Source organism: Daucus carota, chromosome 1 (genome assembly GCF_001625215.2).
Source record: "Daucus carota subsp. sativus chromosome 1, DH1 v3.0, whole genome shotgun sequence".
Taxonomy (NCBI): domain Eukaryota; kingdom Viridiplantae; phylum Streptophyta; class Magnoliopsida; order Apiales; family Apiaceae; genus Daucus; species Daucus carota.
Genome location: NC_030381.2, coordinates 32,487,295 through 32,508,622, shown reverse-complemented (window position 1 = coordinate 32,508,622; position 21,328 = coordinate 32,487,295). Strand labels below are relative to the sequence as shown.

Here is a 21,328-nt window from a genome sequence, read left to right as displayed (position 1 = left end):
TAATCTCACTCAAACTGTCCCAGTCAATGGAGAAGTATTGCATTTGAAAGTCAGCGAGATAGCCAATAAACTATATTTAAAATTTTAAAGAAAATAAATAATTATCGTAAAATATATTTTCTTCGTTCTTTTTATATGTCTACAAGTTTTTGCATGTAATTTATTTTACATAAAATATATATATATATCCAATTATTTAAGGTGCAGAAAGTCAAAATTGCATTAAAAAAATGTGAAGAGTAATTTAAAAATAGATTCACGCATTATACAAAATCTTTAGCCAAGTTTTGATTTGATGTAAACGAGTGAGTTGCGATAGTTGGATGGAGTTATAATTTTTAAGTTCAAAACTTGAGTGGACAGAAATTTAATTAATTCGAACTTGATTTAAAATTCTTAAACGGATTTTTAAGTTCTCTATTGAAAAAAGGTTGAATGTAATATGTTAAATTTGCATTTGATTTATTTATTATACAAAATATATTTAAATTTTAAATAATTATTAATATATAAATATACAGAGACTCAATAGAACTCACGGAATTCACGAGCTGAGGTTTTTTCAAATTTAAACTCGATTTGACGTAATATTTAAATTTAAATATTTAAATAGTTCAAATCGACTCGATTAATACCCGACGGCCGTAGCCCATATGATTTGGACAAACATTTTTTGAGTCAGATGTGTAACAAACGATCCACAGGACGTTACAGGTTAAAGGAGGCCCATTTAGTAAAAGTCCAGAAGCATCACCTCATTCATTTTCCCACGGATCTTCACAACGGGTCGAATCAAACAGAGCCTCCATTAATCATCACCCCCGACGCAACATAAATACATAGCATCTTCACACACCAAAACACACACATACACAATCTCTCTCGCCCTCTCTCTCTCTGATCGTCTCTCTTTCATTTTCTCAATTCGTTTCAAATCAACGCGAAGCTTGATTCGGCGATGGACGGCGACGGTCGCGACGACGTCGACGCCGTGGCGGCGGCGCAAGACGACGACGAATCCAACAACGAAGAGGAGGATTTGCTCTTCATCAATTGTCAAACGCTCATGGATAAGATCACCGCTTCGGCGCTTAATCCTAATCCTAATGTTCTCCATGCCCTAGCTACTATTCTTGAAACTCACGAAACTAGGTCTCTGTTTGTTACCAATTTTCTATATGCATTTGGATTGTTTGCGATGTTAGGACAGTTTTATTCGTTTATCGAGATTGTTAATTGTATTCATTTTTCGAGTTTTTTAGTTTAGGCACTCTATCCATTATGTGAGGAGAATTTCTATTATTTTCGAGATTATTAGGTTAAACACACTATTTAGATTGGCTTCGAACGGGAATAAGTATCACTAGGATTTTTTTTTAGTGTTTTTGAGGTATTTAATGTAGTAGTTAGAACGACTAGCTCACTTGTATTTTCTTCCTTTCACCTATTTTTTAATTCTTTGTATACGTAAACAGGTGCATGTTCTTATTTTATTTTGTTTGGAGTGAAGTAAATGTGCTTATGAACTGGAACACTACATAAGTTAAGTCATGGCATGGCTTTCTATTACTTTCGGAACCAGAAAACCGTATTCAAATTATAGATGCTAAAATAGAACTTGTGCTCAATCCATAGTTTTAAAATGACACCATATAGATATATAGATCAGGTTCAGATATATATTTTTCACTATTACTTTAATTGTTTCATCTGCTTCCATTTTTCTATCTGCTTGCCAATGTAGCAATTATAGCAACATCTATACTTGGTTCTATATTTAGCACCAAGTATAGCACAAGGCTGATCGTAAACAATCTCATGAGGAGTTTTGTGAGTAGCAGTGTGAAAGTGTTTGTTATACCACCGATCAAAAGGCAGCCAAAAATTCCAGTTCTTTTCTTGATCACCCCACGTGCACCTTAGTTATGTTTCTACCTGAAATATGTTTCTAAGCATCTGTTCACTCACTATTGTTTTATGAATTCGATTGTTTTTCTTACACCAGCAGATAGTATTTGAGGCGCCCCGCCATTTCTTAAACTTGAGGAGAAAGACAACATGTTTGAGATATATTAAAAGAACCCAGTTGGGATAGTAATCTAATATTAAACAGGTTTTAGCAGAGCTAATAGAAGTGTGGGGATTAGTTGATGTCAAATGTGTATTGTCTGATTGTATATGTGTTTATATACGGAGTGAGTTGGTTCTATAGAACTTGTGCTCCAATGCATGGATTTAATTGACACCAATTTAGCTATATTTCAATCACCTAAACTTTAAATGCAGAATTATATATGTCACCACTACTTAAATTGTTTCATTTCCTTACATTTTTTTTATTTCCTTGCCCATGTGGCAATTTTAGCAACATATGTACTTGGTTCTCTATTTACTTACACAGCACCAAGTGTAGTATTTTGTAATTTTGCATCCATGTTTAGCATTGCATTGGAGTAGGTTCTTTATATTGGATTCTATATTACAAGAACAAATATAACATCACTCTCAACAGCGCCACTGGACATGCTCTTACTGGTCCTAGCATTTATTAGAGAGGTGTGCAAAAGGATCTTTTGGGCCTTATGTACATCTATAAATACTCTCGTCAGCTTTGATGAATAAATTGATTGGTATTTATATAATTACCTGAGCAATACTAGTGCTTTGTAGAATCTCACGGTCAAGACTAGGATATAAATGAGACAAGTACCCATGAAACTTGTCACTTCTTTTGGTTCCACTGACTAAATAAATTGATCCGGCATGAAGACTTAGCCAAATTATTTAATTTAGTTTAATCAGGTAGTTCTTCTAAAATTAATTCTATTGTATGCTCAGTTACCAAAGTACCCACAAGTGTAACCGCTAAAACGCTGGCCGTAGAGGATGACTACAATGTCCCAGTTACTTTTGCCACACTGACACCAGATCTTTAGGAATCATCAGTGCCACTTCAAAAAGAGAGTGTCAATGAGTTTCATTAGGACAAATTTTTATTAAGGTTTAAACTTGGGTGACTAAGAGCTACTAACATCTGAGGCATATTTTCCTTCCTTTGCTCATCAGTGCCACTTCAAAAAGAGAGTGTCAATGAGTTTCATTAGGACAATTTCTTTCATTAAGGTTTAAACTTTGGTGATTAAGAGCTACTAACATCTGAGGCATCTTTTCCTTTCCCTTGTGAGGAAGTTTTATCTTTTCGCAAATATACTATAAATAGTGATGTAAAAGACGGGGTTCATATTATTTAGTTCTAAACAAAGAGTATATGGTATAAGCACATGTTGATTTAATATGTAATATGTTTATTAGCAGAACTAATGGCTCACTTATTCTAGTATGCACTTTAACATCATGCGAATTTTATTGATGTTAAACTTTCTGTGGCCTTGGTAATGCAGGTATATGGAAAATACTTTTGATACCTCTGTGAATAATGTCCGTGCTTCACATACCATTGGACGGTTGGGAAATCTTATTCGGGTATGAGTTTTTTTAAATGAGTTCTAAAGATTTCTAAATCACCTCTAAAATAAATATATGCTTGTTCTTTAGAATCTGTATTTAGTTAAACTACCATCGACATGGTTTTGGCTGATTCTGAATAACACCCACCCGTTGTGTCTGTTTCAACAGGAAAATGATGATTTTTTTGAATTAATATCTTCAAAGTTTCTGTCAGAATCTAGATACTCAATATCTGTCCAGGCCGCTGCTGTTAGGGTTCTCTTCAGCTGTTCATTGACGTGGATGGTATGATATTTCGATTGCTACTTTGCACTCCTTTAATTTTGATTTAATAAGCTGCGCAACACTAACTTTGATGATTTTTTAATGGAATACAAGTATCCCCATGTTTTCGAAGAAAACGTGTTGGACAACATAAAAGGTTGGGTGTTAAATGACGCTTCTAGGTCTTCCTGCGAGGACTCCAACTTGAATAATGATTGTGGACAGCGAAAATCCTCGGATGCTGAAATGTTGAAAACCTATTCTACTGGAATTCTTGCTTTATGTTTGGCCGGGTATGCTCTTTATTTTTGTTTAATTGTTATGATTTATTATTTTGACACTAGCTAAAATCTGTGGATAATAATTTTCAGCGGTGGTCAAATAGTTGAAGATGTGTTAACATCAGGATTGTCAGCGAAGTTGATGCGGTATCTTCGCATCCAGACTTTAGGCGAGACTAGTAAAAAAGATGCGAACCATTCGATGGATAGCAAACTTGCTTCAGCTATTTCAGTTAGAGGCAAAGATGAAAGCAGGAATAGGATTCGCCATGTTACAGATAATCCTCAGTTGGATGCTCCTAGGATAACAGAAGGAGTGGTAGTTGACCAAGTTGCCGAAAGGGATAGTGATAAGAGTTTCATTAGGCCAGCATATCAGCCTTGGATGGATGGTGGAGAATCCCCTGATAGTTTAGCTGATGGTGATGATGATTATGGGGCAGATGTAGAAGGCCGTGATGGATGGCATGGTCAAGATTTACGTGATAGAAAGACAAAATGTGGTGATAGAAATGTTCAGGGAAGATCTATGAGAGAAGAAGATTTTGATGATGGTGGAGGAGAGGATTCTTTAAGGCGGAGGGTAAATCGTGGAGGTGTAAGATCCAGAGGTAGGGGAAAGATAAATGAAGGGGTTACGGAGGCTAAATATGGGTTAACATCTCCGGGGACAGGGAGAGGACAAGAGCGTAGAATGAAGGACAGGACGCTGACATGTAATATGAATTCAAGAAGCACAACAGATGTTGAGAGGTGTTTCCCGACGGTTGGTGGAGAAGGTTTTTCCGCTGATAGGGAAGATACTGATGATTGCTTTGAGGAATGCAAAATTGGGTCCAAGGATATATCTGATCTGGTAAAGAAAGCAGTTCGAGCTGCTGAAGCTGAAGCTAGAGCAGCCGCTGCTCCTGCAGAGGCCATCAAGGCAGCTGGTGAATCTGCAGCTGAAGTCGTCAAGACTGCCGCATTGGAGGTAGGTGTCTCTCCCCTTTCCTTTCGTTTAATCATAAGAAGCATATTAATTAGAATCAAGATTAGATTGGGCTTTTTGAAGGTATCTCAATGACCAAAAAAGGCCAGGTGATAGTTAAATTTTATTCTATTTAACAAATAAAAATAATGCTACATGCATGTTACTTTCTATACCTGCGTTGCTGTAATGATCACTGCAAAAATTGTTTACACAAAATCTCTGTTTGTAGGTATATAACGAGACTAATGATGAAGAAGCTGCTGTTTTGGCTGCATCTAAAGCTGCATCTACTGTCATCGATGCTGGTTATGCAGTTGAAATCTCAAGGTTAGTCATGTAATTTTTAATTTCATTATATTGACAGGAAGGTTATGGTGAACTTTGGATTTTCTGTTATTTACTAATGTGTATTTAACTGCTGATAGGAGATTACGCAGTGTTGAGACGAATTTAACAAACTCCCAAGTGGCTGAACCAGAAAGAAATGATGAAACTGAGGAGTTCTCTATTCCAGACAGCGGTGCCTTGGCAAATCTAAGAGAAAGGTTTTGCATCCAGTGCCTTGAAGTACTTGGAGAATATGTTGAGGTTCTTGGTCCTGTTCTGCATGAAAAAGGAGTCGATGTCTGTATTGCACTATTGCAAAGAAGTTCTAGGTTCCCTGATGAACCAGATATTGTGCTGCTCCTGTCTGATGTCCTTAAATTAATTTCTGCTTTAGCGGCTCATAGAAAATTTGCTGCCGTGTTTGTGGATCGCGGAGGCATGCAGAAGCTTCTTACTGTTCCAAGAGTTACTCAAACATTTTTGGGTTTGTCATCATGCTTGTTCACGATTGGTTCGCTTCAGGTAAGGAAAATGTACCGTGTATAATTTTTAGGCCAGTTCGTCAGTTTTACAAGTACACGTGGAACTTGAACTATCTTGTTAGTTGTAACTAACTTATTTTCAAGCTAAGATGCATGAGTGCGGTTATGGGGGTGCGCAATACTGGGATATAGTATTATAAATGTGTATTTGATGTCATAAATGATAAAATCCAGCAGCAGAACTGCTTACTTTCTGCTAAGTGAGTCAGGTACATGTTATAAGCATCTGAAACAGAATAATTTATGTCAGATCATTTATCCTTGTTTTACAAATTGAAAAAAGGAAAGTGTTTAGTTGTGATTCTCTGAGTATTCTTAAGAATCCAATTATTTGATACAGGGGTGCATGGGGATACATGGATTCGTTGGGTTATTCATGAATCCCTGTTTCCTAGGTTCTTAGCAAATTAAAGCTTGTGTGTTTGTCCCAGGGTCATGAACTAGAAGTCAGTAAGTTACACAGTTACATAATTATTTGTATACATATACAAAATAAGTTTGCAACTTGTCGCGACCAAGTTACCTAAGTTCCCATGTTTTGTAACAAGAATCTTGGAGCCTAAAGTTATCTTTTCTAATTTGATCATCAATAAGATTTTAAAGCTTTCCATATTCCAAGAAATTTTTAGTTATGTTGGTGGTTGCATCAAAAACAAGAGGCCTTAGTTCATTATGTAATTGCTCTACTTTTTGAACTGTTTGATTGAACTTAGTTTTTGTTTTTTATTTTCTTGCTTTCTAACTTAACAATTGTCCCAGGTGATAATGGAACGTGTATGTGCCCTCCCCTCAGATGTTGTCTATCAGTTGATTGAGTTGGCCCTTCAACTTCTTGAATGCCCACAGGATCTAGCGAGAAAGGATGCAGCTGTATTCTTTGCTGCTGCTTTTGTTTTCAGAGCAGTTCTGGACTGTTTTGATGCCCAGGATGGTTTGCAGAAACTATTAAATCTCTTACAAACTGCAACATCAGTAAGGTCTGGGGTTAATTCTGGGGTAAGAGGGACTTCTCCTACAGGATCACTCCGAAATGATCAGTCTCCTTCTGAAGTGTTGACATCATCTGAGAAACAGGTAGCGTACCACACCGGTATCGCTTTAAAACAATATTTTAGAGCACACCTTGTGTTGCTTGTGGACTCGATACGTCCAAATAAAACTAATCGAAGTGCGGCACGGAACATACCAAGTGTCAGGGCAGCCTACAAACCACTTGATATTAGTAATGAGGCTATGGACGCAACATTTCGCCAGATACAGAAGGACCGGAAGCTTGGTCCTGCATTTGTCAGAGCCCGTTGGCCTGCTGTAGACAAGTTTTTGGCCTTGAATGGGCATATCACCATGTTGGAGTTGTGTCAGGTTTGAATGAGTATCCTCTTTGTTTCTTTTTTTCTGGCAATTCTTGTCTTAATATGTAGTCTGACTGACACTCTGTATATACTAGGCCCCACCTGTAGAGCGGTACTTGCATGACTTGATTCAATATGCATTGAGTGTTCTGCACATTGTTACATTAGTACCATACGGCCGCAAACTGTTAGTCAATGCCACTCTGAGCAATGATCGTGTAGGGATAGCAGTCATTTTGGATGCAACAAATGGTGCTGGCTATGTTGAACCACAAGTAAGGCTTCATTTGCATATTATTGAATGTGTATGTTGAGCTGCTTGAGCTACAATATTTCCAATGTTAAAAAGGGTCTTGATTTCATCTGATGGTAACTTTTGTTTTGTGTTTTTCTTAGATTATTCAACCAGCGCTAAATGTGCTCGTCAATCTTGTATGTCCTCCACCTTCAATTAGTAATAAGCCACCTCTTCTTAGTCACGGGCAGCAATCATTGGTTCAGTCTTCAAATGGTCCTACTGTGGAAGGCAGAGATCGAAATGCAGAGCGAAATATGCCAGAGCGAAGTGTTCCCATAACCAGCCAGATTGAAACAAAGGAGCGAACCAGTGACTCGACTGTTGTAGATCGAGTCAGCACAGCAGCTCTTGGTACAGCATCGGCGAATAATTCATCACTGACCCCTGTGTCAGCAGTCCCTTCGGGATTAGTTGGCGATCGTAGAATTTCATTAGGTGTTGGGGCAGGTTGTGCTGGTCTAGCTGCGCAACTAGAACAAGTATTTCATCAAGCTAGAGAGGCTGTACGTGCCAACAACGGAATTAAGGTCCTTCTTCAGCTCCTCCAACCTCGTGTACTTACTCCACCTGGTGCTCTTGATTGTCTTCGTGCTCTAGCATGCAGGGTGCTGCTTGGTTTAGCCAGGGATGATACAATTGCTCACATTCTCACAAAGCTACAGGTAAATGGCGTCAAACTGTTACATATAGTTAGCATGAGCTCATACAGAGTGTTGTTTGGGGTTGCTTAACAATACCGTTTTTAACTTTGAGTAAAAATATGTGTGTTTTCGTAGTAATAAAAAATACTCAAAATTAGTGGGAGGCACTTGTTTGAAAACTTATTTCAGTTTTTGTAATTTTATTTGCTGAAAACAAATACCAGTATTTACATGTCAAACATTTTATTTTTATTTTCAGCTGTACTTTATATAACTCATTACTAGGCCAAATACATTAAATTTATTTAAACTGATAATCACCATTAAGTTATATTTTTGACTTCTTATATCTAACCCAAACGGGGACAAAATCACCTGCACTTTTAGTTTCATCCAATCATCAGGAGTGCATTGGTATTACAAGTCAATAAGCGAGTATTCTTGTCTATATGTATTTTCTCAAGATTTGAGTAGGTCCCACTCCATCGTACTCTATCGTTTTCTAGTAGGTCTTTGTATAACAGGGCATCAGGTGGTGGTTAAGGGAACCTTCTTGAATGCTAGGTGTTACAAATGCCAAACATATTTTTTGGGCATTGCTGTCATAGGGACAAATGACAATATTATTTATGATATAAATTTATTTCTCGACGCCTTAGAGGGAGAAAAAGTCATTTAGTTATATTCTAAGTGCAAGTTATTTATCGATTAATCTGTCAAATTAAATCAACTTTTACCTGCACGACAAAGCAGATGTGCACTACAGAGAAACATAATTTTTTTTTTTTTCAAGTGAATTATCTGGGATTCATGTCCCCTTTAGACGGAGCAACATAATTATTAGTTTAGCTTTAACTCTTTTAAGATAACTATTTTGTCTGGTATTTTAAACAATTGCATTGAAATAATCAAGCATTAATTTGATTGGCAAGTATACATTTGCATTTTAAGCTGTCCAATTTTTATTTCTGGATTCAACATAAATTTTCAGGTTGGGAAAAAACTGTCGGAACTTATTCGAGATCCAGGTGGTCAGTCCTCGGCAAGTGAGCAGGGAAGGTGGCAAGCTGAACTAGCCCAGGTTGCGATTGAGCTTATTGCGGTACGTAGTCGTACTTGTATCTGCAATATCACAGATTATTAATCTAGAAGTCAACTAGGTGACCCAGTGGGCCTTATTAATCTAGAAGTCAACTAGGTGACCCAGTGGGCCTTTTTTTGCTTGCATGGTTTAACCTGTTTTTAAAGGCCATACAACTCATTGGCGTGCATATATCGCATAGTGATTATATCTCGTATGTAGTGTGAACTGGTCCCATTAGGGGGATTATGCTGTATGCTTCCCTTGCTCACAAGAACCTATTTTGATTTTGTGCTTGTTATGGTATTCCTCCCCTCCACCTTTTTACTGCATTCCTCTTGACCTCTAGCTAATTTGTCAGATTAGTGGCGGCAATTATCCACGTATAAGTTGGTACTAAGCACGATGTGTTCATGTTTAAAATGAGGATGATAAAGTTACCAGGATGATGCAGTTACTAGGTTAATAAACATTTCTTACTTCTGTACATACATTTAGAGAATTAGCTTGTATTTCTTGTAAATAAGGATCGCAAAACCAGTGCAAGGCACAGATATGTAAACACACACACACACACACACACACACACACATATATATATATGTATATGTATATATAAGCTAATGCTCAAAATAAAAGCCAACTTAGCATAAAGACTGAGAACCTATGTCCAAGCTCTCTTTATAATTGTGCAAATCATCAATCTGAATAATAATAACCATTGTAGATTACACAAAGTCACAAGTCACCATTTGTTTGTGCAGATCACCACTGATTCGAAGTTACAAATCCCCAGATCTGTTTATGAATGTGAAATTTATTTTTTGCAGTATCGAATCTAAAAGGCAGTCCATTTTGTAAGAACATATTCAACTAAACAAGAAGAACAGCTTTAAATCATGTTGGCCTTTCTTTTGATTTTTTGAAAAATTATAATACAATATTAAACTTGCTCACAAACTGCAAACATATAGTTTATCTAGGAAGAAAATAAGACAAAGCAAAACAAATAGAAAGTTGTGCATAGTTTTTACTTGTTTTACTTTAAAACAATTTCATAGTTGATGTTGGATGTACTGCATGCTCAAGAACAAAAAATCAGTGTCCATCTCGCGTGGTGTTTTATAACCTTTTCAGCATGAAGTGATGTTTTTGGTTAAACCTCTGGCCCAATTTTATAGGTTGTTACTAATTCTGGCCGGGCAAGTACATTAGCCGCAACTGATGCTGCTACTCCCACATTGAGGCGCATAGAGAGAGCTGCAATAGCTGCTGCTACTCCAATTACTTATCATTCCAAGTAAGAGATGCGTAATATCTCTATATCAATGGATACAGCCATTTTTATGTCTTCTGTTTGAAATATTTTTATTTATTTTCTCTTTGCGGCATGTGTTTCTACTATAAAAAATTAGGGAACTTCTATTACTCATTCACGAACACCTACAAGCATCTGGATTGGGAACAACTGCTGCAGCACTTCTGAAAGAGGCTCAGTTGACCCCTCTGCCATCACTAGCAGCTCCATCATCTTTATCACATCAAGCCTCTGTGCAGGAAACTCCATCAATACAAGTTCATTGGCCTTCTCGAAACACTTCTGGTGGATTTTATTGTGATAAAAATAAATCAGTCTTGTTGGATGAAGATTCTAGCATGAAGTCTGATATGGCTGTATCATCATCAAAGAAGAGATCCCTAGTTTTCTCATCTACACTTGGTTTGCAGCCGAAACCAAAATCTCAAGATTCCTACCCAGCATATACCAGTAAAATCAGCAATACTACAAAGAGATCAGGTATCCCAGCAGGCACTCCAGAAACTCCATCAGCATCTGGGGTAAGACCTGGGGGAGATCAGGATATCAACTTAAGAACACCAATTACATTGCCGATGAAGCGCAAGCTATCTGAGACAACTGATGCTGGGAGGTTTACATCAAATAAACGTCTCATCACAAATGATAATGGACTTCGGAATGCAGTTTGTACTACTCCTAGCAGCGTCCGTAAACTAACCGAATCAAGTTCTTTCTCAACACCATGTTTGTCAAAAGATTCTCATGGACGATTGATATCAGGGGGTTTAGTCCCTGATAATCTGGAAGATAGCCAATACAACAGCAATTTACCTCAAGCAACACCTTCTGTACATCATGGTTTGTTGAATGACCCGCAGCATGTCAACACAGAACGATTGACTTTGAATTCTATTGTTACTCAGTATCTGAAGAACCAGCACCGACAGTGCCCAGCTCCCATCACTACATTACCGCCACTCTCTCTTTTGCACCCACACGTTTGTCCTGAATCAAGGCGAAGCATTGATGTACCATCTAATGTGACTGCTCGACTTACTACACGTGAATACAGAAGTAAGTATGGTGGAATCCAGGGAAGTCGTCGGGACCATCAATTTGTTTATAGTAGATTTAGACCCTGGAGAACCTGCCGGGATGATAGTGGCGCTTTGATGACCTGCATGACTTTCCTAGGAGATTCCTCTCGCATTGCTGCAGGTTGCGATTCTGGGGAGCTTAAAATTTTTGATTCTGACAACGGGAATATGCTGGAGAGCTGTACTAGCCACCAATTTGCTTTGACGGTTCTTCAGTCGCATCGTTTTGAGGAAACCCAGTTGATTCTCTCTTCAAGCTCCCATGACGTGCGACTGTGGGATGCATCTTCTGTTTCAGCTGGACCTAGGCATTCATTTGAAGGGTGTAAAAGTGGAAAGCTGAGCAATTCAGGTAGGAATTTTGGAGCATTATCATTGGAGTCAACTCATCGAGAAATTCTCCTGTATGATGTCGAGACTTGCAATTTGGATTTAAAGCTTACAGACACAAACTTAAGTATATCGGGCCGTTCACATGTATATTCTCCAGTTCACTTTAGTCCTTCAGACACAATGTTGCTCTGGAATGGTGTCTTGTGGGACCGTAGGGAGCCTGAACCTGTCTATCACTTTGACCAGTTTACTGATTACGGTGGTGGTGGGTTCCATCCAGCTGGTAATGAGGTATGATAATCCACTTGTGCATTTAATTAATGTCGACTTGCCCACTAATAAGAACAACACTCCGGGTAACATTAAAACAATAATTGTATGTTTCTACTATAATATATATACTTATGTGCAATATTTTATATTGGTCCCATTAATTAAAAGCACTTTATAATGGCTGTGATCCGGACTTAGACATATTGTACTATTGCTTGCTCCCCCTCGTGCTCCGGACTTAGACTTTAGACATAATGTACTATGCATATGTATGATTAATTGTTTACACCGCGCTTCCTCTTTCTGTGTGTGGGTTTTGGTCCTTTTGGAGACTAAGATTCATCTTGCTGTTCATATTTGATGAATAAAGTTCTGTACTTCTGTTCACAATTTAGACAGAGGCTGGTGTAAATTACTTCAAAACTTATGATACTGCTTGTTTCTTAACAGCTTCCTAATAGTATCTTATATTTATGCAATATCAGCTTTAAAGTGGCTGTAATTGATGTTCTGCAGGTTATCATAAATTCTGAAGTTTGGGATCTCCGAAAATTTAGGCTTCTTCGTAGTGTGCCTTCCCTAGACCAAACAGTTGTTACATTCAATGGCAGTGGAGATGTGATTTATGCAACCTTGAGGAGAAATCTTGATGATGTTACTTCTGCTATACACACTCGACGTGTCAAGCACCCACTGTATTCAGCCTTCCGCACTGTGGACGCTGTCAACTACTCTGACATTGCTACTGTACCTGTTGATCGATGTGTCCTAGACTTTGCAACTGAGCCGACTGATTCTGTTGTTGGGTTGGTTACGATGGATGACCCGGATGAAATGTATTCTTCGGCCAGGATTTTTGAGATAGGTAGGCGGAGGCCAACTGATGATGACTCGGATCCCGATGATGCCGAGACTGAGGATGAAGATGAAGATGACGATGAAGACATAGATGAGGATCCATTGTTGGGAATTGTGGGAGATGGTGGAAGTGATATGGACGATATGAGTAATGATGATAGTGCAAGCGAGTTGGAGGACGAGGAAGATGATGATGGTGAATTCATGATGGATGACCAAGATGATGATGGTGAAATGCTAGAGTTTGTGACAGGGGGTGAGGATGGGGATGAAGATAGTCAGGTGGATGAAACATATAGCAGCGATGAAGATGATGATGATTTTGTAGGCGTTTTTTAAATTTAATCAAATATATTATCTGAATAATTGAGACTGTGTCGATGATAGGTTCTCAGTTGATGTATTTATTAGTTTGAGGCTCTTAGGTGAAATGTCATACTGTTGAATATAATCTTGTGTAAGCTGTAAGTTTGTTCCCGAGGCAATGCGCTTCTTCTTATTTTTTAAGTATCATAGGCGATGTGATTACACTAGGTCAAAGAATAGAACTAAACATTGATAACTAAATGTGGATTTTCTTTAATTTTAGAGTTTAATTTGTCCATAGGTTAACCGTTAAAGGTTGCAAAGATTTTATCACCTAGGCGTAAAACATCAATTGCTGCGGTGGAGATTCTATCGTAGGTGAGTAAATGTCTAAAAGTAGGTACAGTATTACATTCGATTTTACTTTAATGAACGTTATATTCAGCTTGGTTCATAATATCTTTGATTTTTGTTTATAATTGTCCATTTTAATTTTATGTGATTATAGACGGCCAAAAGTTATCTAAGAAAATTCTGAAAAAAATTACTCCCATCTCTGGTAGTTATTTCGTTCACCCGAAAACATGTGTAAATGTTTTTTTTTTGGGACCTTTGTCTCTCTTCTTTGCTTCCCGCGCTAATCTCTCTCCCACTCTCCTCTCTCTCTCTCTCTCTCTATCTCATTCTCTCTCGCTTCCTCATATCTTTATTTTCCTCCCCTAGATTCGTGCTCTCTCATTGTCTCGTCTCTCTCTCTCATCCAAATTTCAGCCGGAGAAATAAATTATTGATTAGGGTTTAAAAATTTGGAAAAAATCAAACACGGAATTAGGCTCGGTTAAAGGTATCATATAGGTGTATGTATATGATTGTGTGCGCTATTGCGTTTTTGGTTGATTAAGAGTATATGATTGTGGTTGTTTATTTTGATTTTTGTGGTTTTAGTATTAGTCATGCAGGATACTCATTTTTGTCATTTGCAATCACTTGTAATTTTTTATGCAACCAAATATAATTTTTAACAGAATTTTTTAAAGTTACATTTGTGTTTGCATATATTGTTGATTTGATTACATATGCAACTCCCGTATTTTTGTAAATATTTTTTGAAATATAATATTTTTATAATTTGTTTTAAAAAATGATAATATTTTTGCAGATAAGTTCCTCCTTTCGCGGGGTATGCCCCAGATTATGTTCCTTTTTCTCTTAATATATTTTGCTTAGCAAAAAAAATAAAAAAATAAAGATCCAAGCCATGCAAATTGCAAAAGGGACATCCTCACAAAATATCTTATTACACACACAGTCACAACATATTCTTCTTCTTGTTGTTGATTAGATAAGGCTCCCTTCCCTCTCTGAGACCTCCTCATCTCCATTACAAGAATGCTTTCTTCCAACATAACCACGCCCAGATTCCTCTCCACTTCCTCCCCTCTCCTCCCCCCCTCCCTCCCCCACTTCCCCCTTCACAAACTCCAATGCATTCCCCGGCCAGTCATCGACGCCACCATCCCCTCCACCCCACCCGCCAGAACCCAAGTCTACCAGCCTTTCCGCCCCCCACCCTCCCCCATTCCCCCCCAGTTCCGCTCCCTAGACGCCAACGGCCGGCTTGAGATCCTCGCCAATCGGCTCGGCCTGTGGTTTGAGTACGCCCCATTAATTCCTTCACTTACCCAAGAAGGAATTGCGGCTCCGGCTATTGAGGAGGTCACTGGGCTTACTGGGGTGGAGCAGAATCAGCTGATTGTGGGGTGTCAAGTGAGGGACTCGTTGGTTCAGTCCAAATTGGAGGATGAGGTTTTGGGGTTTTTTGATCTGGGAGGGGCTCAGCTGCTGTATGAGATTAGGCTGTTGAGTGTGGCGCAGAGGGCAGAGGCGGCAAGGCTGATTGCGAGGGAGAAGTTTGATGTCAAGGGGGCGCAGGAGCTGGCGAGGGCGATTAAGGATTATCCGAGGAGGAAGAAGGAGAAGGGGTGGGAGTGTTTTGAGTATAGTAGTCCTAGGGATATGCTTGCGTTTATGTATTATAGGTTGGCGCTAGAGCATCAGGGTGTTGAGGCGAGGGAGGCGGGGTTGGAGAAGGCGTTGGAGATGGCGGAGACTGAGAAGGCGAGGGAGAGGGTTTTGAGGGATTTGAGGGGAATGAGTGGGGATGGGGGTGGGGAGGAGAGTGCGGTTAAGGCGGTTAAGGTGCCTGTGGTGAGGATGAAGGTTGGGGAGGTTTCTGAGGCGACTAGTGTGGCGGTTTTGCCTGTTTGTAGGGCGGAGGAGAGGGAGAAGGAGGTGGTGGATGCGCCTTGGGAATGTGGGACAGCGGGGGAGTTTGGGGTGGTTGTCGCGGAGAAGGCTTGGAGTAGGTGGGTGGTGCTGCCTGGATGGGAGCCTGTGGTGGGATTGAAGAAAGGGGGAGTTGTGGTGGGGTTTTCGGATGCAAGGGCTTTGCCTTGGAAGGTGAACAAGTGGTACAAGGAGGAATCAATCTTGGTTGTGGCCGATAGGAAGGTGAAGGAAGTGACGATGGATGATGGGTTTTATCTGGTTTGTCGCGATGACGGATTGAAGGTGGAGAGAGGGTCTGCATTGAAGGAGTCAGGTGTGGTAGAGAGTTTAGGAGCTGTAGTTTTGGTAGTCAGACCACCAAGAGAAGACACTGAAAATCAGTTGGAAGAAGATTGGGAATGAGAAAGATGGTAAAAATGTAATCTTTGATCTAGTATCAAGTTTTGGTAGCACGGGAGAATCAAGATTTTACAGTTTAAAGATCAAGAACTATGTTCTTTTGTTGCTGAGGTTAGCCACAAGATTTGGCTCTCAAGCAGAGAGCTGCTCAGGAGGAGCTGTATCTGTGTTGTAATATTGTCTTCTGAGTTTGTACCTAGATAAATGATACAGTGAAAGTATTCTTTGTAATATCAATAACAAACATCATCTTTTTCTGAGGCATTTTTTTTTTTGGGTTCATTTGCTGCTATTATTATTATGATCAGATCCATGATCATGTTGTCGTGGATCTGATCATGTACCTAGGTTTTTACGCCCTAGACATTCCTATCGTCTCGATAACAAGAGGCTCATCTCCGTCACGAGCACTCTCATTCATATGAATAAATTGCGCTAAACAGGTCCAATAATCACTCAAAATAAACATTATATATTTGTACCAATCACAAACAAAAAGGAGCTTATATTTGATGAATATTTAGGCGTTGTTTACAGTAATATATCCTCAGCAGTCGTATTAACCACCAAATTTCCAGATTTTCATTATAGTGTTAAAAGAAACTATTTATTACGATTCTGAAGCGCTGACTAAAATCACTAATACCTCTATGCTGCAACATATATGAAGGGGAGCATGTCGAATTTCCAATCAAAATTTTACTATGTCATCCTTTCACCTGCTCGTTGTAATGCTGATCGAAGCTCTTCAGCCATTCCTTGTAAGAGAACAGGTTTCCGAATAACTCCATTCATCCCCACTTGTATACATCGTTCCCAAACATTTTCCTCTGCACTTGCAGTCAATGCTATGATTACTGGCCAGGTACTGCGGCTCCTAAATTTCCGAATTCTCGTTGCCACCTCAAAGCCGTCCATGTCTGGCATGTGAAGATCCAAAATAACAACTGGAATAGCATTCACATGGGGTCCTAAAGCACTTAAGCACTCCTGACCTGATGAAACAGAAGATACTTGGCACCCCAATCTTTCAAGAAGTTTCTTAGTTACCATTCGATTCGTGTTATCGTCATCAGCTAGAATAACATGAAGACCCCTAAGCATAGAGTTAGATAATGGACGGTCTGGAAATAAACCGAGTTCATATAAGGGTCTTCTATAAGAAGGCAACTTCTGAAATCTGAGAACAAGATTCATGCTTTGCACTAGTCCCTGGGGATTTGAAGATACTTTAATGCTGCCCTGCATCATCTGTGGAATTTTTTGAAGAAAATTTTTATTAAGTGGAACATGAATTATCAAGCAATGATAAAAGGATTTATATTTTCTTTGCTTGAAAAAATTTTAATCATCGACATAAGTTGTAGGAAAGAGACTAGAGAATATACTTATAAAGAATATATTTCATTATTTGAATAAAAGCAGTAAAGCTTCTCAAGTAACAATATCAAACACCAATAGAATATGAATACAGAAAATAAGCTGCCAAATTAACTATTATCTTATTGTAAAAAGGTGTATAATGTCACATTATTTTTCCTACATATTCCATTATCACTTTGATGACCTTAATTATAATTTGACAAACCAACCAGCCTTAATTAGGCCTTCCATGATTTTTAACGAAAAAGATGAAGCCTATGACTCTCGACTAATAATGTTAGAGCCTCTCTGCGGGTTGATTATTGACTGGTGCTAGTCCACGGAAACAAGCATACATGATAACAAACATAACAACAATAATAACTTTACAAGGCAACAGGAACCATCCAGCTAAGGTTAATTTCTACTACATCCCAAATGCTTTACATTTTATACAATGACCACTAATATCAGCAACACATAAATGAAAGCTGATTGAAATCTTAACCAGCATTTAAACTTGTAAACTGAGCTACATACAGCCAGGCAATAGACAGATGGAGGACCATACCGTTATTTTGGCAATATGATAGTTGATGGAACGAGCTGGGTGTGAAATAATTAGTTTTACAATTTTTTTTTTTAATTTTTAGAAGTTGGGTTCAAACTTCAAAGCAACCTCATACTAATATGATCACAATCTATCACTTTGAAAGAGCCAGCGATATTTTAACTGAAATTAAAATATAGGACTGAATGTCAAAGGTCCTTGAGTGGTGGCACATTCATGTTCGTGGCACATTCATGTTCGATAGCTAGGCGAGATCCTAATCTCTTTATGTTGCAGAGATTAACAAATCTAGACCAGAAAAATATCATTAAAAATAAATAAAATATAGACTAAACAATCAGTTCAGCTAGATATGCATTACATTGAAATATCAGTACAAAGTGGGTGCATATACCGGCGCCGGCACATACCTTCAGAATCTCGCCTTCATGTCTATATACTTTAAATTATGATATTCAATTTTGTCAGTATCACTTTACATCTACTCATTAAATAGAACAAGATAACCACTATTGCACTGTATTGTCTTCAAAAACAGTTCAACAGCATCATGACATAGAAGGGTGCATTATATGTGCATATAAACCTTCACGTTTCAATCTCATCGAAAAAAGAAAATGACAGATAGTTTAAGGACATCAAAATTAGGAAAAATTCATGCAGCATATTCGCAAAGCTGGTTAACCAGAGCCCTTGAATAAAATCCTTGTACCAAAAGATACAACAACATAGGTATTAAAACTAGATGCAATCATGCAATGCCATGCCCGACACATGCAACGCAACTTCCCACTTGTAGGTGCTTGTAATATTGATAGAAAGGACAATTTAGATCCAGATTAACTTAATTTCCAGTAAAATCAGAAGAAGGCTCATGAAAATATATAATATAGCAATAATGTAACAAAATAGACATACCTGCACAAGCATTTTACACATACGGAAGCTCAGGACATCCTTAGCTTCAGTGCCAGCTTTCCTTCTTCCACCTGAATGTATGCTAGAGCTATCTGACTGAAAACCTCCATCAACAATTCCAATTTCAAACTTAATACTCACATACTCATCAGTTGTGTTTGGTCTTCTCGACCCCAAAATATTATCGTTTATACCTTCTGCCCCATTTTCTAAAGACACCCTTAATATTACAGGTCCTTCTCCCTCGTTAACATTCAACAAATGCCCGACCATATGCAATAGAACCTGAAAGGTCCTCCTTTCATCACCCATCAATTGATTAGGTAAAAAGTTTGAAACATCTAAAGCAAAAGCAAAGCCCTTGTAAACACACAAGCACTTGACAAGACACGAAGCTTCCTTAATCATAGAGTGAAGGTGAAAAGGCTTCATTTCTAGTGGAAATCTGCCATCGTCTTTAGCTGATATCTCCATCACATCATTTATTAGAGTTGAGAGCACATTGCTGGATCTTATAATTGTGTCAACAATAGTTCTCTGTTCAGAGCTCATGGTTTCATCTTGAACTACCGACAGTAGGCCCAACATAGAATGCATCGGCCTCCTCATTCCATGGCTCATCACCTTTTGGAAAGAGTTTCTCGCCTGACTAGCCATCATAGCATTCTCCTTGGCATGTTTCAGCATGCGATTTTGCTCCTCCAGTTTCTCTCTCATCACTCGAGACTCCTCAAGAACTGCAGCATGGGAAAGAGCCACAGCTACCTGATCTGCCACAACTTCCAATATCTCCATCTCATCATAACTCCAACGTCGTCCATTCGAATTAGGAAGAGCAAGAACCAACATGGCATAACAAGTTTCAACTAACACAGGTGTTCCCCCTTTAAAATTTGATACTTGAAGCATTGGCATACGAATTGCAGCAACAGGACCTGAGTCACCGGACCCACCACTGCTAGCAGCCCCAAGCCTAGATTGATCACTCAAAATCCTCACACCATCATTCTTAGTTATGTCCAATACATCTGGGTCGTTTACTGGAACTGCTGGGTGGTAACCATTAGAATTACTTGGTTTTAATTCATGAGTCAAGTTCATCTCTGTCCTCGTTTCATTCAGCATCCAAACAGCACAATTTTGTAGATCCAATGTTTTGGAGAGCTCAACTAGTGTAGTGTAAAGTATTGTGTGCTTATCAAGTGACTTTCTAATTTCTTGGGTCAGCATCCGGACATGCCATCCAGCATCAGTCTGCCTCTTCATCATCCCCACTTCTTGATCAAGCTCCCTAACATTTTGTGCCAAGAAAAGTTCCCTAACTTTTACTTTGAGAACTAGTGGAAATAAAGTCAAAAGGGTGATTGCAGTTGCACAAGAGACGAGAGCCGTGAGTAATTTAAAAACTGTAAGTGACATCATCAACTGGAAAGAATGCTGACCATAGTATGTCCACCCATTGAGTAAATGGGTCATTCCACATAGCACTATGAATAATATAAACTCAACTAGCACCCATTTAAACGGTACGTTGGAGCAACTGATGAAATAAAGTAACTCTATAGGAATCGAAAAATATGCTACTGCAATCAAAAAATCGCTCACTTTCTGACATTCGAGGATACTATGTAAGCTCCACCAATAGCCCTCATCATCACAGTGACAATAAGACAAGTCAGTATCCAAGGCTCCAACCAAGATAACCGAGGAAACAATCAACAAAGAAAGAACTAATGACTTAGACATCGCACTCTTCAAAAGTTCCTTCCTTCAAAACTTTAATCAACTAACCTATCTTGAATTTAAACCTAAAACCCCAAGCTTGAACTTTCACCCCAATTATCAAGAGCTTCATTTAACACAACAGAACATAAGATCAACCAACTTGATCTGCCATATCAAGATCTGACATACCCAATCCTTCAATATCCAACATACCCCATATGGCAAAAACCTCAAAAACTTAAATCTCCTCAAATCCAAATACCCTCTTGCTTACATCAGCTGTCTTTTTATCTAGTTGATTACTATCTTCAACTAACTTCTTCAGATATCAATCTATATTCTTGGAGATATCTAAAGAACAATGAAAACAAAGCTTCAAATAAAGAAATTATAATGAAAAAACTCTGATGATTAAAGAAAAGAAGGGAGACTAATGAACTAACCTCCAGCAATCTTGTGAGCAAAAAGCAGCTTAAGCACTTTCACACACATTAGCTTCCAAGATTAGTAATTTCAAACTAAAGTTTCAATCTTTTCAAGTCTTTAAGCAAGAAAAAACCCAATACAGCTCCCCCTAGTATCAATTTAAAATACCCACTTGCACATTAATTAAATATACGGGAAAATAAATTCAACCGTCCTTGAACTTTACTTGTTTTATGATCTACGT

The 21,328-nt window shown here is 38.4% G+C and overlaps 3 protein-coding genes across 3 annotated transcripts; 2 read left to right on the top strand and 1 right to left on the bottom strand.

Moving 5' to 3' along the window:
* Window positions 1-789: 789 nt before the first annotated feature.
* Window positions 790-13,587, top strand: LOC108201261 (DDB1- and CUL4-associated factor homolog 1). The gene is made up of 14 exons (XM_017369561.2): window positions 790-1,152; window positions 3,402-3,483; window positions 3,637-3,753; window positions 3,847-4,025; window positions 4,104-4,986; window positions 5,216-5,313; window positions 5,412-5,835; window positions 6,615-7,217; window positions 7,303-7,482; window positions 7,604-8,167; window positions 9,138-9,248; window positions 10,409-10,527; window positions 10,643-12,248; window positions 12,747-13,587. Exons 1-14 carry the CDS (start codon window positions 959-961, stop codon window positions 13,425-13,427), a joined length of 5,841 nt encoding a protein of 1,946 aa, XP_017225050.1. The 5' UTR covers window positions 790-958; the 3' UTR covers window positions 13,428-13,587.
* Window positions 13,588-14,684: 1,097 nt separating this feature from the next.
* On the top strand, window positions 14,685-16,346 carry LOC108203356 (rubisco accumulation factor 1.1, chloroplastic). The gene has a single exon (XM_017372260.2). It carries the CDS (start codon window positions 14,784-14,786, stop codon window positions 16,083-16,085), a length of 1,302 nt encoding a protein of 433 aa, XP_017227749.2. The 5' UTR covers window positions 14,685-14,783; the 3' UTR covers window positions 16,086-16,346.
* Window positions 16,347-16,569: 223 nt separating this feature from the next.
* Window positions 16,570-21,271, bottom strand: LOC108203351 (protein EIN4). The gene is made up of 3 exons (XM_017372232.2): window positions 21,102-21,271; window positions 18,934-21,009; window positions 16,570-17,333 (listed from the first exon to the last, which is right to left on the bottom strand). The coding sequence occupies exons 2-3, from the start codon at window positions 20,677-20,679 to the stop codon at window positions 16,785-16,787; spliced, it is 2,295 nt and encodes a 764-aa protein (XP_017227721.1). The 5' UTR covers window positions 20,680-21,009; window positions 21,102-21,271; the 3' UTR covers window positions 16,570-16,784.
* Window positions 21,272-21,328: the final 57 nt, after the last annotated feature.

What these genes read in the sequence shown, in the direction of transcription:
- LOC108201261 (XM_017369561.2), top strand. Translation starts at nt 959, where the DNA reads ATGGACGGCGACGGTCGCGACGACGTCGACGCCGTGGCGGCGGCGCAA. An exon ending in CTTGCTTTATGTTTGGCCGG is followed by an intron (nt 4,026 to 4,103) that starts GTATGCTCTTTA and finishes AATAATTTTCAG; the next exon opens with CGGTGGTCAAATAGTTGAAG. An exon ending in TTGCGATTGAGCTTATTGCG is followed by an intron (nt 9,249 to 10,408) that starts GTACGTAGTCGT and finishes CCAATTTTATAG; the next exon opens with GTTGTTACTAATTCTGGCCG.
- LOC108203356 (XM_017372260.2), top strand. Translation starts at nt 14,784, where the DNA reads ATGCTTTCTTCCAACATAACCACGCCCAGATTCCTCTCCACTTCCTCC.
- LOC108203351 (XM_017372232.2), bottom strand. Translation starts at nt 20,679, where the DNA reads ATGTCTAAGTCATTAGTTCTTTCTTTGTTGATTGTTTCCTCGGTTATC. An exon ending in TGTGTAAAATGCTTGTGCAG is followed by an intron (nt 17,334 to 18,933) that starts GTATGTCTATTT and finishes AAAATTCCACAG; the next exon opens with ATGATGCAGGGCAGCATTAA.